Source organism: Hibiscus syriacus, unplaced genomic scaffold (assembly GCF_006381635.1).
Source record: "Hibiscus syriacus cultivar Baekdansim isolate YM2019G1 unplaced genomic scaffold, ASM638163v2 tig00112383_pilon, whole genome shotgun sequence".
NCBI lineage: Eukaryota > Viridiplantae > Streptophyta > Magnoliopsida > Malvales > Malvaceae > Hibiscus > Hibiscus syriacus.
Genome location: NW_024063319.1, coordinates 3064922 through 3080342, shown reverse-complemented (window position 1 = coordinate 3080342; position 15421 = coordinate 3064922). Strand labels below are relative to the sequence as shown.

The 15421-nt window shown below is 38.3% G+C and overlaps 1 protein-coding gene across 3 annotated transcripts in view; it reads left to right on the top strand.

Moving 5' to 3' along the window:
* Positions 1-15421, top strand: part of LOC120178932 (THO complex subunit 2-like) — a 63195-nt gene that overhangs the window by 27722 nt on the left and 20052 nt on the right. For all 3 annotated transcript variants that reach the window (XM_039184692.1, XM_039184690.1, XM_039184691.1), the window contains 2 exons: positions 14845-14941; positions 15035-15163. In XM_039184692.1, coding sequence (XP_039040623.1) covers positions 14845-14941; positions 15035-15163 — 226 coding nt within the window. The remainder of the gene's footprint in view (positions 1-14844; positions 14942-15034; positions 15164-15421) is intronic.

Genomic DNA, 15421 nt, shown 5'->3' with positions numbered 1-15421 from the left:
GACTCATGGATATGGAGAGGTATTTTGAATAGTTATGAGAAAAAGGATTAGATAGGGGAGTGTTTGAGGTCCAATTTGAATATTCAAGTGGGGAATGGTAGGTCAAATGTATTTTAGAAGGATGTTTGGGTCAATGGCTCTTCCTTAAAGTGTCAGTTCCCTAGGATATTCGCTCTATCAAACAATAAAGAAGGAAAAGTGGCAGATTTTGGTTGCTTTGAAAATAATGGTTGGGTTTGGAATATTCAGTTAAGGAGGAACTTATGTGACTAGGAATTGGATCAGTGAATGTCATTAATGCTTTTGATTGAAAATTTTCGCCTGTCTGAATCAGTGGATGATTTCCTTGGGTGGTCAGGGAATGGTGATGGTTTGTTCTCGGTTAAGTCATGCAAAATGGCTCTTTCAAGCAGAAATGGAGATACTTTTCAGTGGAAGAAGTGGGTTTGATCTGGATTGGTACCTCCTAGAGTGGAAACTTTCCTATGGCAGATTACTCATAGGAAAGTGGCTGTTAGAGTGGAACTTAAGAAAAGAGGAATTAATCTGGAAAATGTCCAGTGTCCATTATGTCATAATTTTGAGGAATCAATTCAATATCTTTTCATATCATATTCGGTTGCAATGGAGCTGTGGAATAGATTCATAAAGTTTTGGGATATTTCTACAGTTTTGCCCCAAGATCCTGCTTCACTACTTTGTTCTTGGTCTTATATTAGGGAGTACTCTACCATCTGGAAGTTTATCCTTGGAGTAGTTTTCTGGTCACTATGGAAAGCGAGAAATTCGGTGGTGTTTGAAAATTGGAATTTTGATAGCTCATCTCTGTTCTTTATAACCAGATTTAGGCTTGCTAAATGATTTTTAGCTAAATTCCCTCTAGTTAATATTCAGGCTGATTGATTAATAGGGGATCCATCGCTTGCACACAGTATCCCTACTAATTTATCTAAGAAGGTTATTTGTTGGTCTCCACCCCCTCGTGATTTCTTTAAATTCAATGTTGATGGAGCGGTGAGAGGGGATGGGCTGCAGGGCAGAATTGGAGGAGTTTTGAAAGATTCCAATTGCTCTATTTTAACCTCTTTCTCTATGGCTGTGGGACCTGGTCCTCCTATGTTTGCTGAGTTAAGAGCTATTAAGCATGGAATTGATTTATTTCTTTCATCGGATTGGGCAATGAATGGAAGACTTATCCTTGAGAGAGATTGCAAAAAAGCAGTGGATTGGATCTTGATACCTTTTTCTGCCCTAACGTTTTTTAGTTCTTTGGTTGAGGAAATAGGGGTCTATATATCTGCTAGGGGTATTATTATTAATTGGATTCCAAGGAGTTGTAATTGAGAAGCAGACAAGCTAGCAAAAGAGGGGATTGGTTGAGGTGTTGTGTTTTGTTGTTGTAGTGTTATGTATTTTATCTAGCGATGTTTATTATGTAAGTTGTATCTTATGTAATAATGGTTTATTAATAAAATGAGGCACTCTTTTCCTCCTTCCGATAGTTGCCTCTTTCACAAGAGCCAACTAAGAGGGAGGTTTTTAATGAGGCCTCCTATTCCTATAAAAAAAAAGACTTCAATAGTCTGCATGCTTTTCTGTATTACTCTTTACACCAGGTGGAATTTGCATATACACTTCCTCCTCCAAGTTCTCATTTAAAAAGGCATTTTTGATGTCTAACTGATATAGTACCCAATTTTTCATTTATTGCCAATGACAGTAACACTCTCACAGTGTTAAGTTTTGCAACTGGAGCAAATGTTTCTTGATAATCAACTTCAAAGGATTGACTAAATCCTTTTGCCACTAATCTCGCCTTGTATCTTTCAATGCTGCCATCGGCTTTGTATTTCACCGTGAACACCCATTTGCAGCCGACTAGTTTCTTATCTTTTGGAAGATCAACTACAACCCAAGTATTGTTGTTTTCCAGTACTTAACTACCTCTTCTACCGCCTTTTCCCACATAGAATCTTTCAATGTTTCCTCCATTGTATTTGGAACAGTAATGCTATCTACACTTGCTTCAAATTTCTTAAAACACAGCATGAGCTTTCCATATGCAACAAATCTATCAATCGAATACTTTGTGCATTTTCTTACTCCTTTCCTTTGAGCAATTGGCAAGTCGTAATCATCAATTAAAACATTTAATTCAGTGGAAGAATTCTAAATACCTCTGTCATTCTCTAAAGGATTCTTGTTCGGTTCCGGTTCATGACAATGTCTATGTTGTAAGGGAGACTTAGGATTTGGTTCAGGTATTGGTTTGGAAACAAGCCTTTTTCGTCTTGTGTAAGTCAATAATTCGGTCTGAGGTAGTGGAAGTAAGCTTGTTTCAGTGGGTTGTTTTGGTAGCTGTGAAACAGTTGTTCGGTTCTGTTTGGGTGATTTTGAGGACTGATTTGGTTTTGTTTGGGTGATTTTGAGGACTGATTTGGATGGATTAACTGGTTCAGTATCAGTGGTTGAACAAACGGAGCTGGCTGCCAATAATCAAGAGACAAAAATTGTTGTGAATCCGCAGACTAATATTCATTATATGACTTCTTCTGAATATCAGTTTTACGGGAAAAAAGGTGTCTTTTCATAGAAGGTAACATCCATGGTTACAAAATATTTCTTAGTATTGGGACAATAACACCGAAATCCCTTTTGACTCTACGAATAACCCAAAAATATACATCAGAATGCTTGAGGATCTAATTTGGACATGGAAGGAATATTATTATGAACAAATACAATACATCCAAAAACTCGAAGGGGGTAATAAAGAGGTCATCGGTGTAAAAGCAAGAAAGAACTGAAGAAACATATCTCTTGGACATTTAAAATTCAATGGTTTACTAGGGAGACGATTAATCAAATAAGTGGAAGTTAAGAGGGTAGCTCCCCAAAACTAACGAGGAACTTTGGTGGAAAAGAGAAGAGATCGTGTAACCTCAAGGAGATGTTGATTTTTTGCTCAACAATCCCTTTTTGTTGAGGGGAATTAACACACGATGCGAGGTGAAGAATCCCTTGTTCATGGAAAAAAGAATCCAAAATAGTGGTAAAATACTCTCTACCATTGTCAGCATGAAACATTTTGATAGAAGATTGAAATTGAGTTTCAACCATCTTATGGAATCTTTTAAATATGTCACAGACTTCAAATTTATGTTTCATAAGAAAAGTCCAGGTCGTACAAGTATGATCATCATAAAAAAGGAAATAAACCAACGAAACCCATAGACTAATGCAACCCTTGATGGACCCCAAATATCACTATGTAGGAGCATTAATGATTTGGATGGTTTATACAGTGATGGTAGATAAACACTTTTAGTTTGTTTAGCAAGTGGACAAATATCATAAGAAAAAGATTTAGGGTGTTTATTGATAAACAAATGTGGAAACAATTTTGCAAGATAAAAGAAACTAGGGTGTCCTAAACGAAAGTGTAATGACATAACATCGGTTGAAGGTTCAAGGAAAGGAAATTGTTGGATGACATTGAAGGATGTAGGTGTTGGGGAAGTTGTCGAAAGTAGATAAAGAACCCACAAAGTCTAGCACTGCTAATCATCTTCCCCGAGCTCGAATTCTGAAATTCACACAAATAAGAGTTAAATGTTGTGGTACAACATAAAATCGACAGATAACTTGCTAATGGATATTAAATTGCAAATGAGATTGGGAACATTAGGGACATGAGATAATGAGATGTCCTGATTTATTCGAACACACCCATGATCGACAACACTAGAAAGAGAACCATCTGCAACCTGAACATTAGAAATAGACGAGTCGACATGAAAAGTTTGAAAGAGCCAAAGATCACCTGTCGTATTGTCATTTGCACTAGAATCCATAATCAAAGTAGGAGTATTGGAAGTGTGAGCTAAAGTAGCAGAAAATAGTCTACCTTCAGGAGAGGTCGTAGGTACGGATTTGGAAAAAGTGTGCAAATGAGTAAAAAACTGTTGCATTTCTTTCATTTGTTGTTTAGTTAATGAACTGCCTTGCACACCAGTATTCACAATGCAATAGCCACGAGTATCACGTTGTTTCGAATACTTTCCATCAGAAGGCTTTTCATGTAACTTCCAACAAGAATCTTGCACATGGCCAACCTTTTTACAATAGTCACACCAAGGTCTGTCCTTTTTGGGCCGAGGAAGAGGTTGAGAGTTGGTAAACAATGCGGATCATTCATTGGTTTGTATGACAAACTGGGTGGAAAGCTTCTTCACTATCCTTAGTTGGCAGATTGGTTCTTCTGAAGTCGGTATTGTCTTCTCTTTCGATTTTTTTCCTTTCTACTTTCAAATTGCCCAGTAGAGTTTGTCAGAAGCTAAATTCGTTGATGGCTAGTTTCTTGTGGCGTGATGGATCATAGAAAAATTGCATACATTGGGTGAATTGGCAAACAGTTTGTCGTCCGATTGAGTATTAAGGACTGGGGGTTTTGAATATAAATTTAACTAATCGAGCTTTGTTGGGGAAATGGATTTGGAAGTTTGCAAATGAGGAAGACACCTTGTGAAAAAATATGTTATGCAGCAAACACAATGTAGACAGTTTGTCGATGTCAGTTAGCAGGGTGTATTCTCCTCAATATTCTTGGATATAGAAAGGAATTGTCAGCAACTTCTTAAAGAATTATTCGGTTGGAGATTGTTTAAGATCTCACTCTAGGCTTCAAATGGGGAATGGTAAGTCAATTTCCTTTTGGGATGATGTTTGGGTTGACAATTCCACTTTGAAATCTCAATTTCCTAGAATTTATGCATTATATTCTAATAAATTGGTTAAGGTAGTTGATTTTGGTTGCTATGATTCTAATGGATGGACTTGGAATATTCAAACAAGAAGAAATTTGTGTGACTGGGAATTGGAACAATGGTTGGACCTAATGATCAAATTGAACAATATAAAGTTGTTTGAGAAAGTGGATGATTTTCTTTCTTGGAAAGGGAAGGGTGATGGGCTGTTTTCAGTGAAATCATGCAGATTGTCTTTAACTAAAGATCATGTGGTTAACCCTTTTTGGAAGAAGTCCGGTTCCTCCAAGAGTTGAATCCTTTCTTTGGCAAGTATCACACCAAAAATTGGCAGTAAGATCATAGTTGAAGGAAAAGGGGGTGCCCTTAGCAGCTGGTGATCTTTGTCCGCTATGTAAATAGAATGAAGAATCTGTCCAACATTTGTTTATTTACTGCACAGTGGCTTGGGAGATTTGGAACAAGATTTTCAGGTTTTGGAGTGTATGTATTGCTTTGCCTTGTGATATCCCTTCTCTTATTAGCTCATGGCCTAAGCTGATGGCAAAATCTTCTATCTGGAAATTTATTCCGGGTGTGGTTCTCTGGTCTATTTGGAAGCATAGAAATTCAATTGTTTTTGAGGATCAAGTGTTAGATAGGTCTTCCCTCTTCTTCATTGTCAGATTTAGTTTAGCTAAATGGTTTCTAGCCAAGTTCCATTAAGCTTCGATCTCGGTTGACATGTTAATTGCATATCCCTCTCTAGCAGACCGTCTTAATTGCACTAAGGCTCAGTGTGGGGCTTTACAGAGATGGCTTCCTCCTCCTGTGGATTTCTACAAGTTCAATGTTGATGGGGCTGTTAGAAAAGATGGGTTGGCAGGTGGTATAGGGGGTATTCTTAGAGATTCAAAAGGTTTCATTCTAGAGTCGTTTTCTGAAAGTGTCGGATCTGGCCCTCCTCCATTAGCCGAATTGAAGGCAATTAGGAAAGCAATTTATACTTTCTTTTTCTCAGTTTGGTCAATTAAAGGTAGAATGATTCTGGAAAGTGATTGTAAATCAGTTGTGGATTGGATTCAGTCGCCTACTTCTGCTCCTATTTATTTCAGTAATCTCATAAAGGAGATTGAGTCTTTTGTATTGAATAGGGCAGTGATAGTGAGGTTAATTCCTAGAGGATGTAATTGGGAGGCTGATAAGTTAGCTAAGGATGGGGTTGGTCAACTGTATGGATTTTTTAGGATGCTTTCTGTTTTTCTTGAGGATAGTCTTTTATGTTGTATTGTAAAAGATTTTTTTGTACTTAAGTTTTATCAATAAAATGAGGTACTCTTTTCCTCCTTCCGCTAGTTGATCCTTTCCTCTAGGAAAGGGTTAAGTATGAAGGGGGTTTTAATGAGACCTACTTCTGTAAAAAAAAAAACAGGAAGCATAGTTGAGCGACGACTCTCTTCACGACGAACTTTCGAGAAAACCTCTCGGATTGTAGGAAAAGGTCGGAGTCCCAACAAACGACCATGAACAGCATCTAAATCCTAATGTAAGCTAGATAGAAATTGGAATATTCGTCGTTGTTCAACAATCGTTTTGAATAGACGAGCATCGTCTACACACTTCCATTCATGGGATTCAAAGAGATCAATTTGCTGCCATAATCGCGACAGTGAGGTAAAATACTTAGTAATGGTCAGGTTATCCTGTCTGAGATATACAATTTGACATTCAATTCCAAAGAGGGCAGCCTTGTTGTCCAGATTCGAGTACGTTGTCTTGACAACACTCCAAATTTCAACTGCTGTTTCACACAGCATGAAGTTCTCCCCAACGGCAGGAAGCATAGAATTAATGAGCCATGAAATGATCATGGTATTCTCACTGAACCAGGTCGCATACTCTGGATTCGTCGCAGTAGGAATCGATGTGGTCTCCAGCAGATAGTGCTGTTTGCGCCAAACGGTGACATGTGATGGAAGCAGAAGAGACATCGGAGAAGTTCAAGATAGACGATGGAGGTAAGGTTTCTGAGGTGACATCCGATGTAGAAGAGGCGGAAGTCATAATCGACAGTTAGGGTTGTGGGGGACCGATCACCCAACTGATACCATGTTGAATACGGTACAAAACAGAGAGAGAATGAGCGCGATAGGAAGAGAGAATTAGAGAAAATTCAAAAAAATCCATTTCTTCTGTGGAGGAATGGACTGTGTTCATTGATAATCTTAGCAAAAGGGTCTCTAAACGTGTGTTAAGGGATTTTTTTAGTCCTTGTGGTCAGATTCTAAGAATTTTCATTCCAAGATTTTTAGATAAATTTAATTATAAGTCCTCGACCTTTGCTTTTGTCCAATTTGCTGAGGAGGAAAGTAGGAAGAAAGCAATCCAGTTTGTGAATGGGAAGTGGTTTGATGGGAGGAGAACTTCTGTTGGGGTTGCTATGTATCAGAAGGATAAGAGGAGGGAAGAGGATAAGGGGAAGAGAATGGTGGAGATCAAGTCAGGGGGAAGGGATATTTCAAATACTGGAAGGAAATTTGAGTCTGGTAGAGGTATGAGAGACGGCAGATCATATAAGGATGTAGTAATTTCTGAAAGTAACTTGGAGGGTGTTAAGAAGAATGCTCCTACTGTGAGGAATATTTGGGAGGCATATTCCATCAGACAACTCAGAATGGGTGAAGAGATCATTAATAGGGATAATGAAACCTTCTTTTGATCTCGTTTCGTTAAAGGAAGCTTTGGAGATGGAAGGGGTGGAAGTTCAGATTGCGAGATGGGGGTACGTATAGAATGCGTGCATCATTACATTCAATTCAGTTGAGGAGTTCTCTCGCGTATGGATGAATAAGAAGAAAGAGTTGCTCTTGTGCTTAGACTGGTTGGCACCAGTATTGAACAAGGATGGAGTTCCGATGGCTCCTTGTCAAATAGAGTTGTATGGATTGCCTTTGTTATGTTGGAATGAGTCATTCGTGAAGAAACTTTCTGGGAAGTGGGGTGATTTTATTTGTTTTAAGGAGGAATCAGTGACCAGATCGGACCTGTCGGTGGCGAAAGTTTTGCTAAGGGTGGAAAGTCCTTATGATGTACCTGAGATGGTTACGATTGGTTCTTATGGCAGATCCTTCAAAGTTAAGATTTCGATGGGTTCTGTTCTGAAAAAACCAGAAGAAGCGGGGAGGAAGATGGTGGAGAAAATTTCAAAAAAATGTAACAGTGGTTATGTCTTGTCTAGGGAGGGGGTTGGGAGATGTCCTTCTTTGGAAGCAGATAGGGATGAGTTCTCAGACGATGGTACATTCAAAGTCATATCTTGGCTGAATAATGAGCAGAACAGTGGAGTGAATGGAGTTTGTGGGGGACAAGTCCCATCGGGAAAGTCAACAGCAGAAAATTCAAATTGTGGGCTGTCAGATTTCTTGGAAAATAGGACTAACCAGATGGGAAGTCATGCGGGCCTGGGATTGAGGGGTTCAAACGATCAGGTTGACTTTGGTCAGTCAGAGGAAAATGAGGTAGTTGGTTCTCCAATTAAAAAACTGATTCCTAATGGGCCGCTTACAATATTAAATGGGTTGGGAAAAGGTTTATTCTATAGCCCAACCCCTGTTATGAAAATTCCTTGAATGCTGCTGATGAGGGTGAAGCTGGGGTGATTAAGGAGAATATGCAGGGGGAGATGGTGGTTCCAAGTGAACATGGTGTTAACGTGGAGATAGTTCAGTCTGCTGGCCAGAGGAGTCTGGATGGAGATCATGTATGCAGCTTTCAGACCCATAAGAATGCAGAAAGGGATATAAGGTCAGATGATCAAGCGGATGGACCAAGGAAGATGAAGAAGGTTATGGAGGATAAGCAATGCAGTCAAAATGAGGGAAGTGTATCAATTCCAAGTATAAGGACCAGAAATAATGAGAACCACGTGGGAAGTTCTTCAAAACTGATGAGGGTGGGTCAATTTTTAGCAAAGGAGGATCACCCAGTTCCAGTTATCAATCATGTGAAGTGTAGTTCTCGATCTAAAAGTCTTAAAAATCAGAGGATACTCCCTGTCAAAAAGAAGATGAATCAGAGGACATTGAGAATAACTCCTCATCGCTCAGGGAGAGTGTGCTCAGATAGTGAAGTGGCTATCAGTTTTTATAACAGAGTCTATAGAAGGGTTGTTAGAAGGATGGTCAGGGATTCGGTGGATCAAGATAGGGAGTCATCTCAACCTTTTGTTAAAGCTAGGAACGAAGCTGCTGCTACTAGAGAGATCTGCGATTTGTTGGGAATTACTTTTAAAGGGGGTCAACATCTATTAGAGGAAGAGATATTTAAGATGGAGATGAAGGGGTCTTCACGGGGAGCATGATTGTTTTTGGTTTGTGTTGGTGTACATGACAATTATTTCTAATGTCAGATTAAAATATTAACATGGAACGTTAGGGGTCTAGGAAGAAGAGAAAAAACCAGAGCATTGGCCAGACTTGTTAATAGAGAGAAGCCGGTTATTCTTTTACTACAGGAGACGAAGCTGAACGTTTGCCATTCAGGTCTATGGAGGAAGTTAGGGGGTAATATTTTGAAAGGTGGTAGCTTCAATCTTGCCGAGGGCTCGGCTGGTGGACAGTTATTTATGTGGGATGAAAACATTTTTGAGGTCACAGCAGAACATATCCAGAACAGATTAATGGCGTTGTCAGGGAAGTTCAAGTTGCTTAACTTTGAGTGTGTTATCATAAATGTATATGGTCCATCAGTAGAGGCGGATAAAGAGGAGTTTTTCAGGGAATTGTTATGCTTTGTTCAAGGTCTAAATCAACCAGTTTGTATTGGGGGAGATTTTAAAGCATATTTAGATACCGAGGAGAAATGTGGAGTATCTCAAAACTGGCAATGCATGGATTTGTTTAGATCCTTTGTACAACACACTAATCTTATGGATCTTCAGTTAGTTGGTGGAAGATTTACTTGGTGCAACAATAGAGATTATCCCACTTGGGTAAGGCTTGACAGATTTATAATTAGCAGCTCTTTCCTTAACAAATTTCCAAAAGTGATACAGAAAATGCTACCCAAGTCCCTCTCGGATCATAATCCGGTAGTGTTAGCAGAAGAATGCAAAAATTAGGGACCAAAGCCTTTTAGATTTTATAATTACATGTTAGAGGAAGACGGGTTTGCTGGATTGGTTGAAAAGTCTTTGTCTAACCATATGATGGGTAATGGTAGAATGGGGCTGTTTTCTTTACTTCGAGGAACAAATCAGCAGATCAAGAAGTGGCCTAATAGGAATTTAAGTGGGATATCTGAAGGGATTTCAGAATTAGAAGGTAAGATTAATGGTTGGGAACTGAAGCTACAAAACAGTGGAATTTCAATGCAAGAAAGAGACATGCTGAGAATGGCTAGACACGAATTGTGGAAGCTGCACAGAAGAGAAGAGAGTATTTGGCTACAGAGATCAAGATTGAAATGGAGCAAGGATGGGGATAGGAACACGAGGTTTTTTCACTTAACAACATTGAATAGAAACAGAATAAATTCTATTTCGTCATTGAAAGTTGCTGATGAAGAGTGTTCAGACCCAAATAAGTTGAAGGCCTATGTTTATGATTATTTTAAGAAGAATTACAATTCTAAAGATACATTAGAGGTGGAAGAAATCAATTTCAATTTCATGAAATTAACAGAGGAGCAGAAGAATAGTCTGGAGGTCATATTTTCAGAACAAGAAGTGTGGGAAGCAGTTTTTCATTCGGACAGTTCCAAAGCCCCGGGTCCAGATGGTTTCACGATGGGCTTCTTTAAGAAATTCTGGCCTTTCTTGAAGGATCATCTTATGAAGTTTGTGAATGATTTTCATAGAGGGAGGAGTTGGGAGCATGGGGTCAATCATGCTTTTATTACATTGATTCCTAAGAGACTTAATCCAGAAGGTATTGAAGATTATAGACCAATTAGCTTAGTTGGTACCTTATACAAAATTATTTCCAGAATCTTATCGAAAAGGCTGGTTTCAGTTATTAAAGATCTTATTAGCCCCTCTCAGTTTGCATTTATTCCTGGAAGCAGCTGCTTGATTGTGCTTTTATGGCCAATGAATCCATAGACTTTTGGAGGAAAAAAGAAAGGAAAGGAGTCGTCTTCAAGATTGATTTTCGTAGAGCCTATGACTCAGTCGAATGGCCAATTCTTTTGAGATTATTGAAGATCATGGGGTTTGGGGAGAAATGGATTTCTTGGATTCGGTACTGTATTTCTTCTGCTTCAATTTCAGTTCTCGTTAATGGTTCTCCAACAGCAGAATTTCAGATGGGCAAGGGGTTGAAACAAGGTTGTAGTTTGTCCCCTTTGTTGTTTAACATAGTTGGGGAACTCTTGAATTTAATGTTGTGTAAGGCTGCGAATCTAGGTCTTTTTGAAGGGTTTAGTATCGGTAAGGAGGATAATACATTTAATTTGACTCATTTACAGTTTGCAGACGATCTTATTTTATTCTGCAGAGATTCTTCAACTCAAATTCTCAATTTAAGGAGAGTTTTGAGGGTGTTTAGTCTAATTTCAGGGCTTCACCTCAATTTGTCTAAGAGTAAACTGTTTGGAGTTAATTTGGAAGAGGACATTGTCAAAGATTGGGCATCTGAAGCAGGTTGTGGGATGGGTTATTTTCCTATGACTTATCTTGGTTTACCAATAGGTGCAATTAGAAATTCAGAAGTATTGTGGGAGCCAGATCTGCAGAAAGTGTATAGCAGGCTAGAAGGTTGGAAAGTTTCCTCTTTATCGATGGCTAGGAGGGTGGTGTTGGTGAAATCGGTGCTGTCTTCTTTACCTATTTTCTACCTTTCTATCTTTAAATTACCGTTGAAGGTTAATCAGAAACTAAACTCTATAATGGCTAGTTTTCTTTGGGGTGAAGGACAAGCCAAGAAACGGATCCATTGGATAAATTGGAATAAGGTGTGTCAACCTTATGACGAGGGTGGCTTGGGAATCTTGGACATGAGATTGGTGAATAGAGTATTGCTAGGGAAATGGGTTTGAAAGTATGCAAACGAGAAGGAGGCTCAGTGGAAAAAATTACTGTGTTGTAAGCTTAATGTCAGTAATTTATCCTTGCCAATATGCAATGCCGTTTCTCCTGTAGACTCTTGGATTTGGAGAGGTATTTTGAATAATTATGAGAAAGAGGATCGGATAGGGGAGTGCTTGAGGTCCAATTCGAAGATTCACGTGGGGAATGGTATATCAATTGAATTTTGGAATGATGATTGGGTCAATGGCTCTTCCTTAAAGAGTCAGTTCCCTAGGATATTCGCTCTATCGAACAATAAAAAAGGAAAAGTGGCAGATTTTGGGTGCTTTGAAAATAATGGTTGGATTTGGAATATTCAGTTAAGGAGAAACTTATGTGACTGGGAATTGGATCAGTGGATGTCATTAATGCTTTTGATTGATAATATTCGCCTGACTGAATCAGTAGATGATTTCCTTGGGTGGTCGGGGAATGGTGATGGTTTGTTCTCGTTTAAGTCATGCAGAATTGCTCTTTCAAGCAGAAATGGAGATACCTTTCAGTGGAAGAAGTGGGTTTGGTCTGGTTTGGTACCTCCTAGAGTGGAAACTTTCCTATGGCAGATTTCTCATAGGAAAGTGACTGTTAGAGTGGAACTTAAGAAGAGAGGAGTTAATCTGGAAAATGTCCAGTGTCCATTATGTCATAACTTTGAGGAGTCAATTCAACATCTTTTTGTATCTTGTTCGGTTGCAATGGAGTTGTGGAATAGATTCATTAATTTTTGGGATATTTCTACAGTTTTGCCCCAAGATCCGGTTTCCCTACTTTGTTCTTGGTCCTATATTTGGGAGTATTCTACCATCTGGAAGTTTATTCCTGGAGTAGTTTTATGGTCACTATGGAAAGCGAGGAATTCGGTGGTATTTGAAAACTGGAATTTTGATAGCTCATCTCTGTTCTTTATAACCAGATTTAGGCTGGCTAAATGGTTCTTAGCTAAATTTCCTCTTGTTAACATTCAGGCTGACTTATTAATAGGGGATCCATCGCTTGCGGACAGAATCCATACTAAGATATCTAAGAAGAAGAAGGTTATTTGTTGGTCTCCGCCCCCTCATGATTTCTTTAAATTCAATGTTGATGGGGCGATGAGAGGGGATGGGCTGCAGGGAGGAATTGGAGGAGTTTTGAAAGATTCCAATTGCTCTATTTTAGCCTCTTTCTCTATGGCTGTGGGACCAGGCCCTCCTATGTTAGCTGAGTTAAAAGCTATTAAGCAGGGAATTGATGTATTTCTTTCATCGGAGTGGGAAACGAAGGGAAGACTTATCCTCGAGAGTGATTGCAGGAAAGCAGTGGATTGGATCTTGATACCTATTTCTGCCCCAATGTTTTGTAGCTCTTTGGTTGAGGAAATTGGGGCCTATGTATCAGCTAGGGGTTTTATTATTAATTGGATTCCAAGGAGTTGTAATTGGGAAGCAGACAAGTTAGCAAAAGAGGGGATTGGTTGTGGTGTTGTGTTCTGTTGTTGTAGTGTTATGTATTTTATCTAGGGAAGTTTATTATGTAAGTTGTATCTTATGTAATTATGGGTTATTAATAAAATGAGGTACTCTTTTCCTCCTTCCGCTAGTTGCCTCTTTCACAAGAGCCAACTAAGAGGGAGGTTTTTAATGAGGCCTCCTATTCCTATAAAAAAAAAATACGGTACACAACAGATTTTACCCAACTGATACCATGTTGAATACGGTACACAACAGATTTTGAGGATAAGGTAAAACTCCAGAATGTTTTATTAGAAAAAAATAGATATTAATTTATACACAAAGTTAGAGATAAGTTTCCTAGTAGAATCAAACTACTTAGAAGTTATCCTTTTTTAGAGTTAGAATTCTATTAGGTTACAAACTAATATACAATATAGTTCTATCGTATAACCTACAGTAAATGTAATGAGTGCTTCAACTAACATGTGAGATGGAAGAGTTTTGCTACTCTTTGAAGTAAACTTCAAGTTCTGTGGAGGCAACAATCAGAATCTTGAGGGGCACATTTAATTGTCAAGGTCTGTCCGTCTGCGCATGCGCTGTTGTCAAGGCTAGTCAGTTACAATAATTTGGCTAGTTCTTAATGGAGCTCTGAAACATTCCCTTGCTATACCGTTGCTCTCTTAATCTGTATTGAACAAGTGCTATGGTATTCTAGTTGTGTCAACTTCTGTCTTGCACGTTTTAATGCCACCTATCTCCCTTTCCCTCCCTTTTTCTCATATGCTGTCGCTATCTGAAGGATGGTCTATTCTTAGTGCAGTTCAATAATTGCATTGATGGAAGCTTGTAAGCATGATGAGCCAGTTGTCTAAGTTGCCTAAATTGTTCTGAAATTCTGCTCTTAAGGTTGTCTGTTTGGGTGCTATGGTTTCATTGTGAACCTGAATATGAGAGTTATTTAGTTTTTTTTTTGTTTTTTTTCTTATTTTCCTTGAATTAAGGAGGTGGGAGGATTAAATTTTGGCTCTAATTTCTGACCTGAATAGAAAGAATATCATGATAAGCTGGTGACCGACTATTAACAGATCCTCTGGCTGTTGGATTCTTTATTATTAGCAAGATTAGGATCTTAAGTTGGTGTCTCATCTACTCTGTCTGCCGATTTTTTTCAATGTGTTGGAATGCAACATTTGCATGGTAATCCTAGTTTCAGAGGGTTTTTATGCATTTTTTCCTATTTTCTACTAATAGTTCCATCGACACACGCATGCATCCAAACACACTTGTATAAACTGAAAATGAAGTGGATTTCCTAGATATCTTTGAATTCCAGTTGTCTTGAAACCTTTGTCTTTATAGATAAAGCTGTTGTATTTGTTGGAGTTTGGAGTGTTACCCTTAAAATTCATGAGATGAAAAAGTCCTGGAATCCTTTTCTATATTTTCTTCATGTTGTTTCATGCAATTCATTTTTACTTCTTTTTTTTCATTGAACATCGGCTATGATGTATATGATTTTAAATTTGAGATATATTCATCATTTCTCTTTTTGAGATTTCACTACAGTTATTTATTTCATTTTTTTATCTTTTTGTAGGTGTAAGAAGTACCCATCAATGGAGCTGAGGGGCATTTTCCAGTATCTGGTTAATCAGTTACAGAAGGGCCAAGGAATTGAACTTGTTCTCCTGCAGGTTCATACTACACAGAGATCGAAAGCTTAAAGATTTTTCATCGTTAAGCCTGAAAACTAAAATTGCTAACTGGAAGTTTTATGATCGAGGCAGGAGCTTATTCAACAAATGGCAAATGTACAATTTACAGAAAATCTGACAGAGGAGCAGTTGGATGCAATGGCTGGAAGTGAAACTCTCCGATATCAAGCGACTTCGTTTGGCGTAACTCGAAATAATAAGGTGATCATTTAAAGGTTGATATTACGCTGGTTCATTAAGCAAAGATTGATGTTTTAACTTTTTTTTTTCTATAAGTGGTGTGTTCGATTTTTGACTAGTTAGAAGAAATCAGTAAACACAATCCTCATTTTTTTGTGGAATAAATGTAAGGGTAAATTACGTGTTTAGTACCTAAACTATCAGTTTTGGTCCGTTTTGGTACCGAAACTTTCAATTTTTTCAAAACCATACCTAACATTTAGTTTTTGTTTCATTTTA